At 52.3% G+C, this 15,066-nt stretch overlaps 2 protein-coding genes across 5 annotated transcripts in view; one reads left to right on the top strand and one right to left on the bottom strand.

Annotated features, from left to right (window-relative positions):
- The window catches only part of SCN8A (sodium voltage-gated channel alpha subunit 8), a 55,625-nt gene extending 49,838 nt beyond the window's left edge, over window positions 1-5,787 (top strand). For all 4 annotated transcript variants that reach the window (XM_080368801.1, XM_080368802.1, XM_080368800.1 and 1 more), the window contains 5 exons: window positions 615-668; window positions 1,671-1,808; window positions 2,464-2,568; window positions 3,099-3,369; window positions 4,288-5,787. In XM_080368801.1, the coding sequence (XP_080224927.1) occupies window positions 615-668; window positions 1,671-1,808; window positions 2,464-2,568; window positions 3,099-3,369; window positions 4,288-5,435 (1,716 nt within the window). In that variant the 3' untranslated portion in view covers window positions 5,436-5,787. The remainder of the gene's footprint in view (window positions 1-614; window positions 669-1,670; window positions 1,809-2,463; window positions 2,569-3,098; window positions 3,370-4,287) is intronic.
- On the bottom strand, window positions 5,704-15,060 carry TMDD1 (transmembrane and death domain 1). The gene has a single exon (XM_080368832.1). It carries the CDS (start codon window positions 13,372-13,374, stop codon window positions 12,688-12,690), a length of 687 nt encoding a protein of 228 aa, XP_080224958.1. The 5' UTR covers window positions 13,375-15,060; the 3' UTR covers window positions 5,704-12,687.
- Between the last annotated feature and the right edge of the window lie 6 nt (window positions 15,061-15,066).

Raw genomic sequence — 15,066 nt, 5'->3', positions numbered from 1 at the left:
TAAAATGTCTGTCCCCATCTTTCTTGGAAAGCTCCAAGTATTGAAAAGCTGCCAGAAGGTCTCCCCGGAGCCTTCTCTTCTCCGGACTGAACAGCCCCAACTGTCCCAGCCTGTCCTCCTCGGAGAGGGCTTCCATCCCTCCCATCCTTCTGTGGCCTCTGGCCTGTGTCCTTCCCGTGCTGGGGACCCTGGAGCTGGACACGGTGACCATCGGTGGGATCTCAGCAGAGTGGGGCAGGATCCCCACCCCCCTCGACCTGCTGGCTGCGCTGCTTTGGCTGCAGCCCACGACCCCGCCGGGGCTTCGGCACCGTTGCTGGCTCCTGCCCAGCATCTCACCCACCAGCACCCCTGGGTCCTTCTGGGCGGGGCTGCTCTCCGTCCCTTCATCCCCCAACCTGTACTGGTACTGGGGGTTGCTCCCACCCAGGTGCAGGACCTTGCGCTTGACCTTGTTGAGCTTTATGGACCTGCTTCTCCAGCTTGATTCATTTCATGTAGATAAAATGAAAAGAGTTCAGTATACAGGGTGATGGAGAGGGCCAAGGAACCCTTCGCTTCATCCTTGTTCTTCTGTGGATGAATTCTAAGAGAACGTTTGTTTTCTTTGCCAGGCTACTTTCAAGGGCTGGATGGACATCATGTATGCAGCAGTGGATTCCAGAAAGGTAAAGTACATGCCCACACACTCACCTCCCCCTATTTCACTCCGCTGTTTTTCTTTGGTAAAAATCAAGAGTAAAACCAGTAGAACCACGCTTATCTATTATGTCTTCTAACGCTGTGATGGTTTCGTTTGCTGTGTTAGTGTGATACGTTAAAAGATGCTGAAGAAAATCCCCAAAAGGGCAGGATTCTTCTGGTCCCTTCTTTAGGAGCAGGGAAGCTCCTCTGGGGTAGAAATGCAGTGGAGAAAGGAATATAATGAAGTTAGGTATTTCATCATCAGAATAAATTATGGGGAGGAATTAGCCAGAAGGTCCTCCATGCACCTAGCATCTACATAAAAGCCTCAGCGACGCTTTAAATCCAGTTCTGAAATGCTGTCTGGGTTGGAGCTTCTTTCTTCAGGCACTTTGCTTGTTCTTGCATGCTGGAGTCATGCAAATACCACCGCTTCCTTTTGGCTTTCTAATTTCCCCGCCCCCCCCTTCTCTTGGATTTGTGTGAAATGATTTTTAAATGGATTTTCTTGTCCTGTGCTGAACGCAGGGTTGGAAAGAAGCAGTATGACTGGGTCAGGAGAGCGTTAAACACGTTCTTCTCTTTTTGATCAGCTGATGGGCTTCCAAGTCCCCCTTCAAAAGAAAGCATGATGTCTTCGCTTTGTCAGTGCCCGTCATTTAAACAATCGTTTCCGTTGCGATTTGCAAATTACGGTATATGTGGGGGGCACTGACCTCTATTTACAGCGAAAGTCGGTATGAAACCGTAGCGTATTTCTGCAAATCAGATCAGCATCCCCTTGGTGTATGCGTACTGTATACGTGCATATACTTTTGCTTTGCTTTAAACAGTGTGAGGAGACAGTTTTCCATATATAACTGCAGCTTTGTAAAGCGTGACTGCCTTACATGGGAACACTTGCAAACACAAGAAGGACCCAGCTCCTTCTGCCTCTATTTGTACGATGTCTTTGAAATGTCTTTTCTTTCTCGTCTCCCATCCAGCAAGAAGAGCAACCCAAGTACGAGGACAACATTTACATGTACATCTATTTTGTTATCTTCATTATCTTCGGCTCCTTTTTCACCCTGAACTTGTTCATCGGTGTCATCATCGACAACTTCAATCAACAAAAGAAAAAGATAAGTGCTCTGGGTTAGCAGGGGTGCTGAGACCTGTTAGAGGGATGCTGAGTCTTCGGGCTGAGGGGTTTTTTTCTGCCCCGATAAGGGCTCAGGAGCATCAGCCCGGAGCACAAGCCTCCCCTGGGAGAGCTGTGGGCTGCAGAACCACTGGGACCCAGTACATCGCTCCCCACCCAGCCCCACGAGACTGGTCGGACAGGGAGCCCAAGAGGCAGCCCAGGGCTTTATGTAAAACGCCAGCCAGATGAGATGCTCTCCCTAGACAACATTTTCATGTATTTCTTGGGTGTTTTTTTGACCTTTACTAACAGACTGGAATGTCTTCCTTGCCTCTCCCTCTGTTGTATACAACTTTTCTTCTCTATAAGTCAAGCTGAGAATTTACACGTGTGCAGCCGACACCTCTGCTACCTGTTTATCACAGAGGGGAGGGGTGTAGTGCAATAAACCCTGTTTTTTTCATAGGAAAAAGAGTCTTGTTTTCTAAAGGAAAATCAGTACACCTTTGGTATGAGTATCCATTATTTCTGGCTAAAATAGCTGCCACCAGCTTCCCATATGGCAGGTATCCTCGTGACGGGGCTGGGAGGCTTTTCCTTTCCCTTCTTGGGGGGTGAGCAGATTGTAACCAGTTTTCCTTTCACCCCTTTACTTTGGAGGTCAAGATATTTTCATGACAGAAGAACAAAAGAAGTACTACAACGCCATGAAAAAGCTGGGCTCAAAGAAGCCTCAGAAACCCATTCCCCGACCTCTGGTGAGTATGCGATAAAGGGAAGGGCAGGAAAAAACCTGCGGAGTTCAGACTTTCTGAGGAGCTTTGGCTCCAAAAGCATCCTCTGTTCTAAGTCGTGCTGGACTCTGCATTACCACGTTCTCGCCGTTATAACACCGGTATCATCTGAGAGAGGTTGACACGCCCTGGTTGACGTTAATCAGTTGGCTCATTTAAATCAGCCAATGATTTAAATCATTTAAATCTGAAAACCCGGTCTGGCCGTGAGGCTGTAGACGAAGAACAAGAGCCCCCCCGGTGTTAACGAGCAGGATCTTGGCCAATTACCCATCCTCATGGCTTGTGTTGGTTGTAGGGTCGTGGTAGCACGTTTGGGGGGGTGAATAATAGCATTTTCCTACCTCTCCCGTAAGCAGATTGAACTGTGACCTTGAAAACTTCACAAGATTTTTTTTTTTCACGACGTCCTCATCCCTGTTTCCACCACCAGAGAAATATTTTGTTGAGCGATGGTCGTTCGGTTGGTTCACTGTCTTTCTCCTGTCGTGCAGAACCGCATTCAAGGAGCTGTCTTTGACTTTGTAACTCAGCAAGCGTTTGACATAGTCATCATGATGCTCATTTGCCTCAACATGGTGACCATGATGGTGGAGACAGACACGCAAAGCAAGCAGATGGAGGACATCCTTTACTGGATCAACCTGGTGTTTGTCATCTTCTTCACCTGTGAGTGTGTGCTGAAGATGTTCGCCTTGCGGCACTATTATTTCACCATCGGGTGGAACATTTTTGACTTCGTGGTTGTGATTCTGTCCATCGTGGGTAAGTGCGACGCCATTTAGGTGGAGGTCTGTGAGTGCCAGGCTGTCTTGGTGGTTGCAGAGTAGAGCACGTTCTTGTCTTTGAAGGTTATATGTAGGTACCAGGACTTCTAGACTCTTCTTTTTAGCCTCCTGAATTTGTGGCAGAATTTGGTAGCTTGAAATCCTGACTAACGCGCCCTCTTCCCTCCATTTACTCCAGTTCCAGTTGCATGGAGTAAACCACTCTCCCTTGTCTTTAAAACCAGAAATTTTACACACTTCATCAGAATGTTTTAATGCTTACTAACCACTGAAAATAGCATCGCAGTGTTTCCTGCACCAGCATGTGATTCGCACTTTTGGTTTCGCTTTGGTTGAATGTTGAATCAATCGGTTTCCTCCAACAGGTTGGTGGTTTTTTTAGCGTCTAATCTGTAAAATACGCAAAACCTCACAACTACAGCAGGGTCACCCTAAGAGCTTGGCTGCATACAGCTCTGCCCAGGCATACTGACAGAGCACCAACAGCTGGAGAGTGTCCTGCAGCCTAAAATTCAGATCCAGGTTTGCTGCTTGAAGTAAGACGTATCTTACACGGGTTTTTAGCACCTTCCGAGTAGAATCCATAGCCTGACTCCCGTGGCAGAGTTAGGCACTGAGAGCTAGGCACATCCAAGGATCTCATCCATCCTTACCTGGGTGGAATGAACCACTCTGCAGCTGTACCTCTCTCCCTCTCCGTCTGGGAGAACCCTGGAAGGAGCCAGAGCACCTAGCTAAGACCTGGTTGCCTGAAGGTGAGGCCACTTCATCGCAGACCCCTCCCTTTGGGAATCTGGCGAAGGTGTTCCGCGTGTCCGGTCCCTTGACTAGGCTCAGGAGCAGCAACAGGCTGCGCGTCTCCATTGTCACACTTGTTCCTTCTCTTCTCCTTTAGGAATGTTCCTGGCTGAAATCATTGAGAAGTATTTCGTGTCACCCACTCTCTTCCGAGTCATCCGACTGGCTCGCATTGGGCGTATCCTGCGTTTGATCAAAGGAGCCAAAGGGATCCGCACCTTGCTTTTTGCCTTAATGATGTCCTTGCCTGCCTTGTTCAACATCGGCCTCTTGCTCTTCTTGGTCATGTTCATCTTCTCCATCTTTGGCATGTCAAACTTTGCCTACGTCAAGCATGAGGCTGGCATAGATGATATGTTCAATTTTGAGACCTTTGGCAACAGCATGATCTGCTTGTTCCAGATCACCACGTCGGCAGGGTGGGATGGCCTGCTGCTGCCCATCCTCAACCGGCCTCCAGACTGCGACCTAGACAAGGAGCACCCGGGGAGTGGTTTTAAGGGGGATTGCGGGAACCCTTCGGTGGGGATATTTTTCTTTGTGAGTTACATCATCATCTCCTTCCTGATCGTGGTCAACATGTACATTGCCATCATCCTGGAGAACTTCAGCGTGGCGACGGAGGAGAGCGCGGATCCGCTGAGCGAGGACGACTTTGAGACCTTCTACGAGATCTGGGAGAAGTTCGACCCCGATGCCACGCAGTTCATAGAGTACAGCAAGCTCGCAGACTTTGCCGATGCTTTGGAACATCCTCTCCGCGTCCCAAAACCCAACACCATCGAACTCATCGCCATGGACCTGCCTATGGTCAGTGGAGACAGGATCCACTGTTTGGACATCCTCTTTGCCTTCACCAAACGTGTCCTGGGGGACAGCGGAGAGCTGGATATCCTGAGGCAGCAGATGGAGGAAAGATTTGTGGCATCCAACCCTTCCAAAGTGTCTTATGAGCCCATCACAACCACGCTCCGCCGTAAGCAGGAAGAAGTTTCAGCCGTGGTTATCCAGAGGGCTTACAGGGCTCGTTTAGCAAGACGGGGCTTTATTAGCCGCAGGCCTGTCTCCACAAAACTGGAAAACGGAGGAGCAAACAGGGAGAAAAAAGAAGGCACCCCATCTACGGCGTCCCTCCCGTCGTACGACAGCGTTACCAAACCCGAGAAGGAGAAACAGCAGCGGGCGGAGGAAGGAAGACGAGAAAGAGCCAAAAGACAAAAAGATGTCAGGGAATCCAAGTGTTGAGACAAAAATTAATAGAATTGTACAAATTAAAATATTTGCAAGTGAAAAAGATTGTTTACAGACTTCCTGAAATATTATCAATACAGAACAGCTGTGGAGACACTTACCTGAAGATCTTATACCAAACATAGTCTGCTTCCCGTGTGACAGCGTTGCATCTAAAGCAGTGACCTACCACCTGTTTAAAGGACCCTTGTAAACAAACATTTAAACACACAAAAAAAAAGGAAAAAAAATGGATTTTTCTATTGTTTGGGCAGGTGGATACTGCATGTTCCACATCAGTCAATGCAACTTAGGACAAACAAGCAAAATAAAAAACACACACACACACACACACAGAGAAACAAAACCCGCTGCTGGGATTCATGTATTTTCCAAAGCAGCCAAAAAATGGATTTTATTTTCCCATTTTGTTGATTATTATTGAGAGAAAACCCAGAAGTCACAATGTTACAGGGTTTGTTCATGCAAAACTAGATTTGCATTTAGTTAAGCAGCCAAAAAAAAAAAAAAAGAGAAAAAAAAAAAGAAAAAAGTTAAAGCAAGTGAAACAACAAAACAAACAAAAAAAAGGAAAAAAGAAACAAACCACCCATTTAGCCCATGCCATTTAATTGTCATAGTTTCTTTGAGATTTATTACCTGCATTCGACTTTCTACATGGGCTTTACTTGGTTTGGGAGATGGGGTAAGCGGGTACCTTCAGCCTGGAGGCAGCTCGGGCTGCTTCCCCCCACCAAAAGTGCTCGTTAGTGCATCGAAGCGATTTGCATGATGGCATGCCGTCACCAGAACCATGCATGAGGAACCATTCAACCCACCAGACACTCCAGAATCTGTCCACCGCGGTGTGTTAAGCCATAAATTCGAGGCGCTCCACCTTACACTGTATCGGGAGAGAAACTTGTCACCAGAATCGTGCCCTTCACCGGTACGTCCCCTTCGTAGCGATCTTTCATAGACCCGCCCGTAGGAGAAAACACCAAAAAACACCCAAAAAACCCCCGACAACTCAATGAAATAATTGTGTGTGTATGTTTAACAATTATTACAATTGATTATTTTTTTTTTCCTTCTCCATACAGCCATCTTTTTGCACACTGAAATATTAACAAAACTTAAATGCTGCTCTGGACCTCATCCAAGGGGAGGTGATAAAAAAAAACAAAAAAACAAACAACTTGAGAATGGCTTGTTGTACTCTTGTCACTGTAAAACCAAAATCTAGGGCTTAACTACCACTCAGTTCGTTTGTATCCTGCAATATTTATCATTAATATTAGTTATTGTTCAGCCTCCATCCTGCAGCGTAGACACTATTCTTTTATTTATTTTTTTTTAAAAGAGATAAATGCTCAAAAAAAAGGAAGCGTGTTATTTCTACCGGTAGAAATGGGGGGAGCTTACCCCAAGTGATGCCACCAGCGGGGCTGGGGGACGGGGACGTGACTTGCAGTGGTCCCACACCCCTTGGGCTTCCTGCTCCGGGCGGGATGCAGAGCTGCGGGTGGGCTTTCCCAACCGGAATCCTTCCTCCCTTTGGTCCCAGGTTGTTTCTTTTTTTCGCTTTGCAGCTCCGCGGGATTTCGGGCTTCCGTAGCCACGAGGGGGTTTAAGCAGAGGTGGGGGGGAGCCGGCTGTCGGGTGCCTTCACCTTCTTCCCATTCCTTACGCTTTCATCCAGCAGCGACTCCAGCAGCCCCGCAGGTTGGGTAGGAATCCGAGCTACCTCTTGCCTAGTCTCGCTGCAGCGGGAAAGATAACGCCGGGAAAACATCCCGAGCCAAATCCACGCCGGTTTCTTTTCCTCGATGCCCAGACTCGGCCATCCCCAGCTCCTCTTTTTGTGGTGTCCTCATGGATCATGTGGTGTCATCATGGATCATGATGGTTGAGATGGGGGGGCAGGGGGGGTTTATGCCTTCAGGGTGGGAATTCTCGAGGGTAGGACAGCAGCACGGCTGGTTTTCCCCCCCAAAAAAAGTTGGAAGGAGAAGCGAGGGGTCGGTGCCACCGTGGTTTAAGTGTGGACCAAATCCAGAGCGGGAAAAAAAAAAACCAACAAGACAAACCAAGACAACAGAGCGCGATGGCAGGATGAATCTCGGGGTTGCCTAAACCTCCCAACCCGGAAAATTCCAGGAATCCCTTCAAATAGAAAAATAAACCCACATAGCCAAGCAGGAAAGCCATCCAGCAGCCATCTGTGCCACGGCCGGCATCCTCGCCGCGCAGCTTAGCCATCGCCACCACAGCGGAGCAGTTCTGCTGCGCCCAGGACCACGAGCGAGGAAACCTCTTGCCCCAAGTTGCTCCTAGGAGATGATGTATAGTAACAACATGAAAAAAAAAAAAAAACAAACAAAAAAACAACAACCAACCAAACACAAAATACATATGTACAGGCTACATTGTAAACAGCACAAAAAAAAAAAAAAAAAAAAAAGAAAAAAACTAGCTGAAAAGTGTGGTTGAACTTTTTAAGAGAATATTATAAATACTGTAATATATCATTTTATTTTATCGGCATGCCTTTTTGTAAATACAAAGAACTACAAAAAATAATAGAATGGCTTCTGGCTTATGCCATTGTCCATGTTTATTTTTATTTTTTTAATATTTTTCTGTTTTCCTTAGACTTTAGATAGCCAGTAAACGTCCCCAAAGAAAAAAAAAAACAAACAAAACCCTTAACAACCCTTAACCCCTCCCCATCCCCCCCTAGATTTTAAAACAAAATAAAAGCTTTATTGCAAATTATCTTTGCAACAGCGAAAGTATATATTTTTTGCGTTCCGATGTGCAATAAGTTGACCACTTCTATGCAAGATTTGGCTAAACTTCCTAATTGTTCTGAAGCTGGGCTCTTGACTCGTAGGTGACGCTTGGTACGTTTAGCGTTTGCGCTGGCCATTTCATGAAGCTTCTCGATGACTTTAAAATAAAAAGTCCCTTCAAACGCCGTCTAGGTATTTATTTTTTTTTTTTTTTTTAACTTAGATCTGTCTGAAGGGCCGGAGGCTGGTGGCGTTGCCGCTGGGCATCGCCGAGAGGGAACGAGGAGTTTCTTCAACCCTTCGTTGGCCATCAGTCCTTGGGCTCCAAGAGCCGTTTCATGGGGTTGGGGGTTTCTCTCTTCGGAGTTTCCTCCCCGGAGCAGAGAATTCCCATCAGGAGGCTCCGGGGTGCTGGAAGCGGTGGGGGTCTGTGGTTCTGTACATCTTCCCAGGGTGAAGCCAAGGCCAGGAGGAACCGGTGGTCAATGAGGGACCATCAAGTTGAACGCGTGCGCGGGTTTTACAGTCGGGATTCTGGGTTGTGGGAATAAAGCAGGGGTGGTGGCGTCCATCCAAAAGGCATAGCCAAAAAAAAAAAAAAAAAAAAAATCAAGACTACACATAGCTCTCTTCCCTCCCCCACTTCAAAAATCCTCCCTTTTGGGTTAATTTGCGACCGTCTTCTTCCAAGGGCGAAGGGGAAGGGTGAGAAGTACCGACTCGAGCTGCTTTGTTCACTTTTCCTCTTGCCCTTTTTTTTAAAATCTAGAAGCCAAGGTCGAACAAAAACTCAAAGAAAACCATGATGTTAGAGGCCACACCCGAGTTTGAATTCTTTTTTCTGCCGCAAAAAAAAAAAAAAAAAAAAAAAAAAAAGTTAAAGCTGTAAAAGATCAATAGTGAAGATTAGTGTATTAGAAATTGCATGGTGGCTCATAATGATCTTACCCAACATGATTAACAATTACGTTACTATAAGCCAAAAGAAAAATAAAATAAACGTTACCCTTTTCACTGTACAAGGGAAGGTTGTCTTGGTGTCCCGGTTATTTGAGTGGTCGCCTTCTCCTCCCCCTCCCCCCATCCGTCAGGGTGCTGGTGGCGTGGTTTGGTCAGGGGGTGCAGGAGAAGCTGCTGGAAGGTGCGTGACTTGGTGCTGGGTCCCGGTGGGCACGGCTCAGCCCGGGGGGCCATGGGAACCAATACCGTGGGGGTGGGGGGGTGCCCTGCGGCAGGTGGGGGTGCGTGCCTTGCTCCCCATGCGGGGGATGCCACCGCTGCCGCTGCACCTGCTCTAGCAAGGGCGGGGGGGGCTTCATCCTGCGGTGCTGAGCCCTGCAGCCCCCCTCGCCCTCAAATGATGAGCCAAAGCAGATCTAGAGTCGCCAGCGAGCCCTCCCCCTGCGGCCACCAGCCCTTGGCCCTGCGGGCTCAGCACCGCTGCAGCCGGGAGCCAGCAGCTCCCGTGTGCGGGCACCGCCGGGGGTCCCCGGGGGTCGTGTCCCCCCCCCCCCCCCATGCCCCTTTGCTTAGGTCTGGCGCTGCGAGACCCCCAACGTCACGTCCCTGCTCCCTCTCTCCAGGATTGAGACGGACCCAGCGGGGTCCCCCGTGCGGTGACAAGCTCAGCGCGGACCTTGCCCCAGCTTGGGGCACGAGTGCAGGGTCCTGCAGCTCAGGGGGGGCTGAGGGGCCCTAGATGGGGGCTGCAGCCGGCGGCTGGTGACCCCCACCCCCAGCCCATCATCCCATCCAGCTTCTCCCAGTTTCAAGCCAAAGAGCTGAGCAGGGTGTGAGCCCCCGGCACCAGCTCAGCCTCGCTGGAGGGCAGGATTCAACCCGAAGCTGACGCAAGGCAAACCAGCTGAGCTCTCGCCTTCAAATTATTTTTTCCTATTTGCCTTTTGGTCCAATTTTGAATCAATAAATCCAATAAATGTTGAATACAAACGTGAATTTTATCGCTCGGCTGAGCCACCGCAGGACACAGAGCGTGGTTGCACCATCCCGCACCTCACCGGGTCAATGCGTTGCACAAAGATGACAACACGGGTCGGATTTTTTTTTTTTTTTTCTTTTCAAACGAGTAAAATTAAAGGGGGAAAAAAAGAAAGAAAAAAAAAAAAAAAAAAAGATAAATCCTTGCCCCTTTGCCGGTTTGCTGCATGTTGTAATTTTGCACCAGGGTGTCTCCTACAGCGAGTGGCTCCCTTCCCGCTTCTACTCATCGGTAAAGGGGGTGGCTCGTTCCCTACCTCACAGGGGTGTTGTGAGGCTTTAATTGCGACCGAGTGTAACGAACTGAGACTCGCAGGCAGCCCTGGACACTTGGGGGTGGGGGGGGTGGGGGCAAAATACTGCGCCAAGTCCCAAAGCAGCCGGACTCCAACCACTGGCGGAGCCGGAGCTGCCTCGTCCCTTTGCACAACCCTGTCCCAACGCTGGGGTTTACTCCCTGTTGTACTTCTACTCCTTGGGTTTATTCTCTGTTCTGGTTGAGCTGAAGAGAGGAGGAGGAGGAGGAGGAGGATGAAGCTGGCCGGGGGAGGGAGGGAAGAGGACCGCGGTGAACGAGCGGGCTGGCGGTTCCATGTCTGAACTTTCCTTTGTACTGTACATCTTTTTACTTTGGAATTTGCAATAAAGAGGTCCACGGCCATCCTGGTTTAACAACTTCTCCTGGCTTCCCTGTCGTTCTCTTCCCTTTGCCCAGCACCCACCACCCTCCCTACATCCCTGGAATTCCACCGCCCCACCCCCACCCCCCTGCTCCCACCCAGGCTCCTCGTCTGGGGGGCAAGAGGCACGGCATCCAACGTGCCCCAAAACCCCTAGCAGCCCAGCAGGGCGTATTATTATTAAATCACATTAGGGGCCATATTCTGCCACCCTGGCTCCGCTCATGCTTCTCGCGTTACCCCCCCTCTCCCCGCAAACGCCGCTCCTGGGCGACCTGCAGCCCCCGCGCAGCACCGTCGGCCATCGGGACATCGGGAGGGACCATCCCTCCTTCTGCTCTAGAGTAAATGCCGCCGTCGCTTACAGCTCTACAGCATCCTCCATGCTCGGACCCCCGCCATCCCACCGCCCTGAGAGGAGCATCCCTGTGCCGGGACCCGGCGGTGCTGGGGCTTCAGGGACCCGCGCGAAGGGCGGTGGGTGCAATTTCAGTTCAAAAAAAAAAAAAAAAAAAAAAAAATTATTCCAGAACTAGTTAAGCATTTTGCTTGTCTTAAAGCTGCACTCGGGGTGTCCTCCCCTTTCTCCTCCAAGATTTGCGTGCTGGCCAGCTGGCTGGCTCGATGCAAGGCATCTCTTGATATAAAATAGAGGGTTTCATTCTAATTACGGATGGGGATAATCAGATCCAAAGCACTTTGGGTCTGGCCCAGCCTGTTCCGTGGTGCTGGTTCGGTCTCGACGGCGGGGAGATGCTGCGGGGGGAGCCTGGGGATCCCCCCACCCCGGGCGCAGCGGGGACCTGGCAGCATCGCCCAGGGACCTCCAGCATCGGTGGGTTTAGGACCATTGCCCCTGTAAAAAGCCACCGAGGTGTCCCAGCACCGGGGGCAAACCTTGGGCTATTTGCACTTTTCCCACCGGTCGCATCCTGCCCTTCCCAGCTCCATCAGCCACACAAAGCCCATCCGAGCCTGGCTGGACCGCACAGCCTGGGGGGTTTAGTTACTTCACAGGAATTCCTTGCCTTAAAAAAAAAAAAAAAAAGGAGGAAACCCCCCAAACCCAAAGAGGCAGAGCAAGGAGGGAGCGAAGCCCCCAGACCACCCCCAGCTGGGAGGGCTTCTCGGACGCCCAGCTCCCCACTTCGGGAAAGCCAAGGTCATCGGCCAGGACCGCTCCAAGCAGCCCCAACGCCAAATCTGATCACCGGTGTTACAATTAACCTCGCCCCCATAAATCATTAACCCCAGGTGCTGGCTTTGCAGAAATAAGCCAGCAGAGAGGTTTTGTCCCCTCCCTGCCCGGGGAGGGGACGGGGGGGACAAGACCCCCATGGCCAAGGGAGCTCTGCCCGGCTCTGTCCCTGCCATTGGGCACTGTGGCATCCTGTGACAAGCAGGGACGTCGGTGATGCTGGGGGGACATCAGTGATGCTCTTCCGTGGGTACAGCGGATTTGAAACTCTTTCCTACATCCCTACATTTCCAAACCCAGCCTCCAGGACGGAGCAAAGCCCCCTGCTCCAGGACGGAGCAAAGCCCCCTCCATGTCTGCAGGAAGCGTTTGTACAAAAGTCACGAGGACCTTTGGCTTTGGAAACATCAGAGACCGTTGGAAACAGATTTTAACTTCCAAGACGACAGATTCCTGGGAATTGCCTGGCCGTTCCGGCCACCCCTGCCCAGAACCCCCGGGGTCGGGGTCTGGATCTCGGCCCCTCCACGAGCCTTTCCTGGGTCTCCTCCTCCGGCAGCTCCTGGGGGATGCTCCGGGTGGGGTGAACCCCCATTTCAGACGGCATCCGAGCCCAGCATCCAGCGACAGGAGTACACTGTGACCACGGCGAAGACGACGGAGGCGAGGAAGCCCCCCAGGACCCCCGAGACCACTGGGCGGACCCAGCCCAGGAGGCTGCGGGTGTAGGGGGGGGGCAGCCGCCTCTGGAATTGCAGGTCCCCCAACCCCCCGGCCGGGGTCCTCTTGCCCCGCGATGCTCCGTCTTGCCCCCCCTCCAGCAGCAGGGAGGAGGTGAGGTGCCGCACGGTGCGGCCGTACTCCTCCACGTTCTTCCGCAGCTCCAAGCTCCTGTCCTGGTTCAGGTTCTTCCCCAGTTCCCGGGCGATATCGGGGCGCCCGATTTGGCGGAGGCAACGGGCCAGCCGGTCCCAGGTTGTCACCTCTCCCATGGTCCTCAGCCAGTCCCGCAGGACCTCTGAGCATCCCCCGGAGTTGTGGAGGTCCCGGCGGTGGCGTTTGGGATGGATGGGGTTGTTCTTCTCGGAAAGTCGCTCCAGCTCCCACTTCCCCAGGTCCTCGTCCGGCTGCATGAGCTGCTGCTGGAGCTGGCGGCACTCGGAGGGAGACAGCAGCTCGGCGATGCGGCTCATGGTGTGATGGCCCACGTTGGCTGCCACCGTGTCGTCACACCGGCCGCCCACCGCCAGCAAGAGCAGGATGAGTCCCACAGGTGCCAGCATCGCTTGGGTGCTCCTCGACCACAGGGTGACCCAGGAATGCAGCTCCCCCACCCCTCCCCCACCCCCCAGTCTGACCTCACAAGCCAGTGTGTTCTAGGGACGCCCTGTTCCCTGGCGCATTGTCCCATGTCACAACCCCCCAGGGCTGAGCATCTCCTGGCCACAGCACTGTGCCCCAGCTCAGCACCCTCCCAAACAGCCCGTTGGGGCACCAAATGCATGGGGAGGAGGGGGGGACATGGGGACAGACCAGATGGGTCCTCAGATACCAGCAGAGCCAAACCAAAGGGCTGGAAATTCAGCCTCAGGGTGCCTTCGTTCACCGTTGGCAGTGACATCCATCCCTCCCTCCCACGGGTCACCCTGCCCATACCTCCAGGACCCGGTTTCCCCAGGCTCAGCCCCCACCGTCCCCACCTCCCTGCCAGCCCCCCATAGGATGGGACACAGCTGCTGCCCCCCAGCCCCCCAGGGACATCCCCACCACCCTCTTCCCATCTCCCAAAGGCCCCCAAGCAGCGGAAGCAGCTCCCCTTTCCCTCCCCAGGGAAGGGCACAGACCACCCACGCATCCCACTGGGAATCTCCCTTTTCCTCCCCCCCTCCCCAAATCCACGGAGCCGAGTGGATTTTGCTCAGGGATCGGGTGAGGACCCCATAACCACGAGGTGGCAATGCAGCCACGCACCGCCAGCGCACCCGCTTTTTAATCCAAATAAAGCTGGGATTTCCCCAGATCTCCCCCAAAAAGCCCCAGCATGGCGGGGGGCTCAGGCCGGGGAGGTGTAGGAAGCAGCCAGGACCGAAGAACAGGAGCAATTCCCGGTCCGGGAGGTTTACACAGGTTCCCAACTCCGGGTCTCCATCCTATGTTGTCCTCTCCCAGCTTCCCCAAAGCTGCCGGGCATCCCAGTGCCCCCACGACGAGGATTTTGGGACCCCAAGTCACCTGTGATGGGGCAGCCCTGCTCCGGGGATGGAAACCGGCAGCACCGCAGCTCCCCAGCGCATCCCACCTCCCCGGGATGGCTAACGGGGATGGGGGGAAGGGGTCTGCACAGATCCTTTGGGAGAAGATGGGAAACTGCGGCTGCAGAGCCCCAGACCCACCGAGCAAACGCCGCCTTGCTGGGGTGGGGGCTGGGGTGAGGAGGGGTCCTTCTCCCCCGCGCCGGGGTCTCAGCCCCCTGCTCTGACCCCACAGCACCCACAGGAGGGTTTTGAAGGAATTTCTGCCTTGCTGGGAGCCGAACTGTGGCACAAACGGGTTCAGAGCTGCCCAGGTTCCCCGTAAATCCCCGGGGTGGGGGTGGGGACCTGCAACTAAACCCCCAAACGAACCAATTCTGCATGAAAACACCAAAGTCAACCTAGCCTGGGGGCTTCTCAGATGAGACCCCTTTTTCCTCAACACCCCTGGTGAATCTTGCTACAGAAAGTGATTTACACAAACCGTTCCTGCTCTCCCCTCCTGCCACCACGGAAGCGGGGCTCCTTCCCCGCATCCGACGGGAGAAGCAGCGAGGAGGACCCAGCACCAGGTGGTCTTTGCCAACCCATCCCTGTAACGTTCCATTTTGCACTGATGCCAGGAAAATTTTTCCCTAAGGATGCCAGATTTGGGTACCAACACCATCGCCAAAAGATCTGGGAGCATCTTTGGGGAGGATGCTGGGACCATTCCTCAGGTCT

This window comes from Falco punctatus, assembly GCF_963210335.1.
Source record: "Falco punctatus genome assembly, chromosome: 18".
NCBI lineage: Eukaryota > Metazoa > Chordata > Aves > Falconiformes > Falconidae > Falco > Falco punctatus.
The sequence above is the reverse complement of the archived record's forward strand: the minus strand, read 5'-3'. Positions and strand labels throughout refer to the sequence as shown.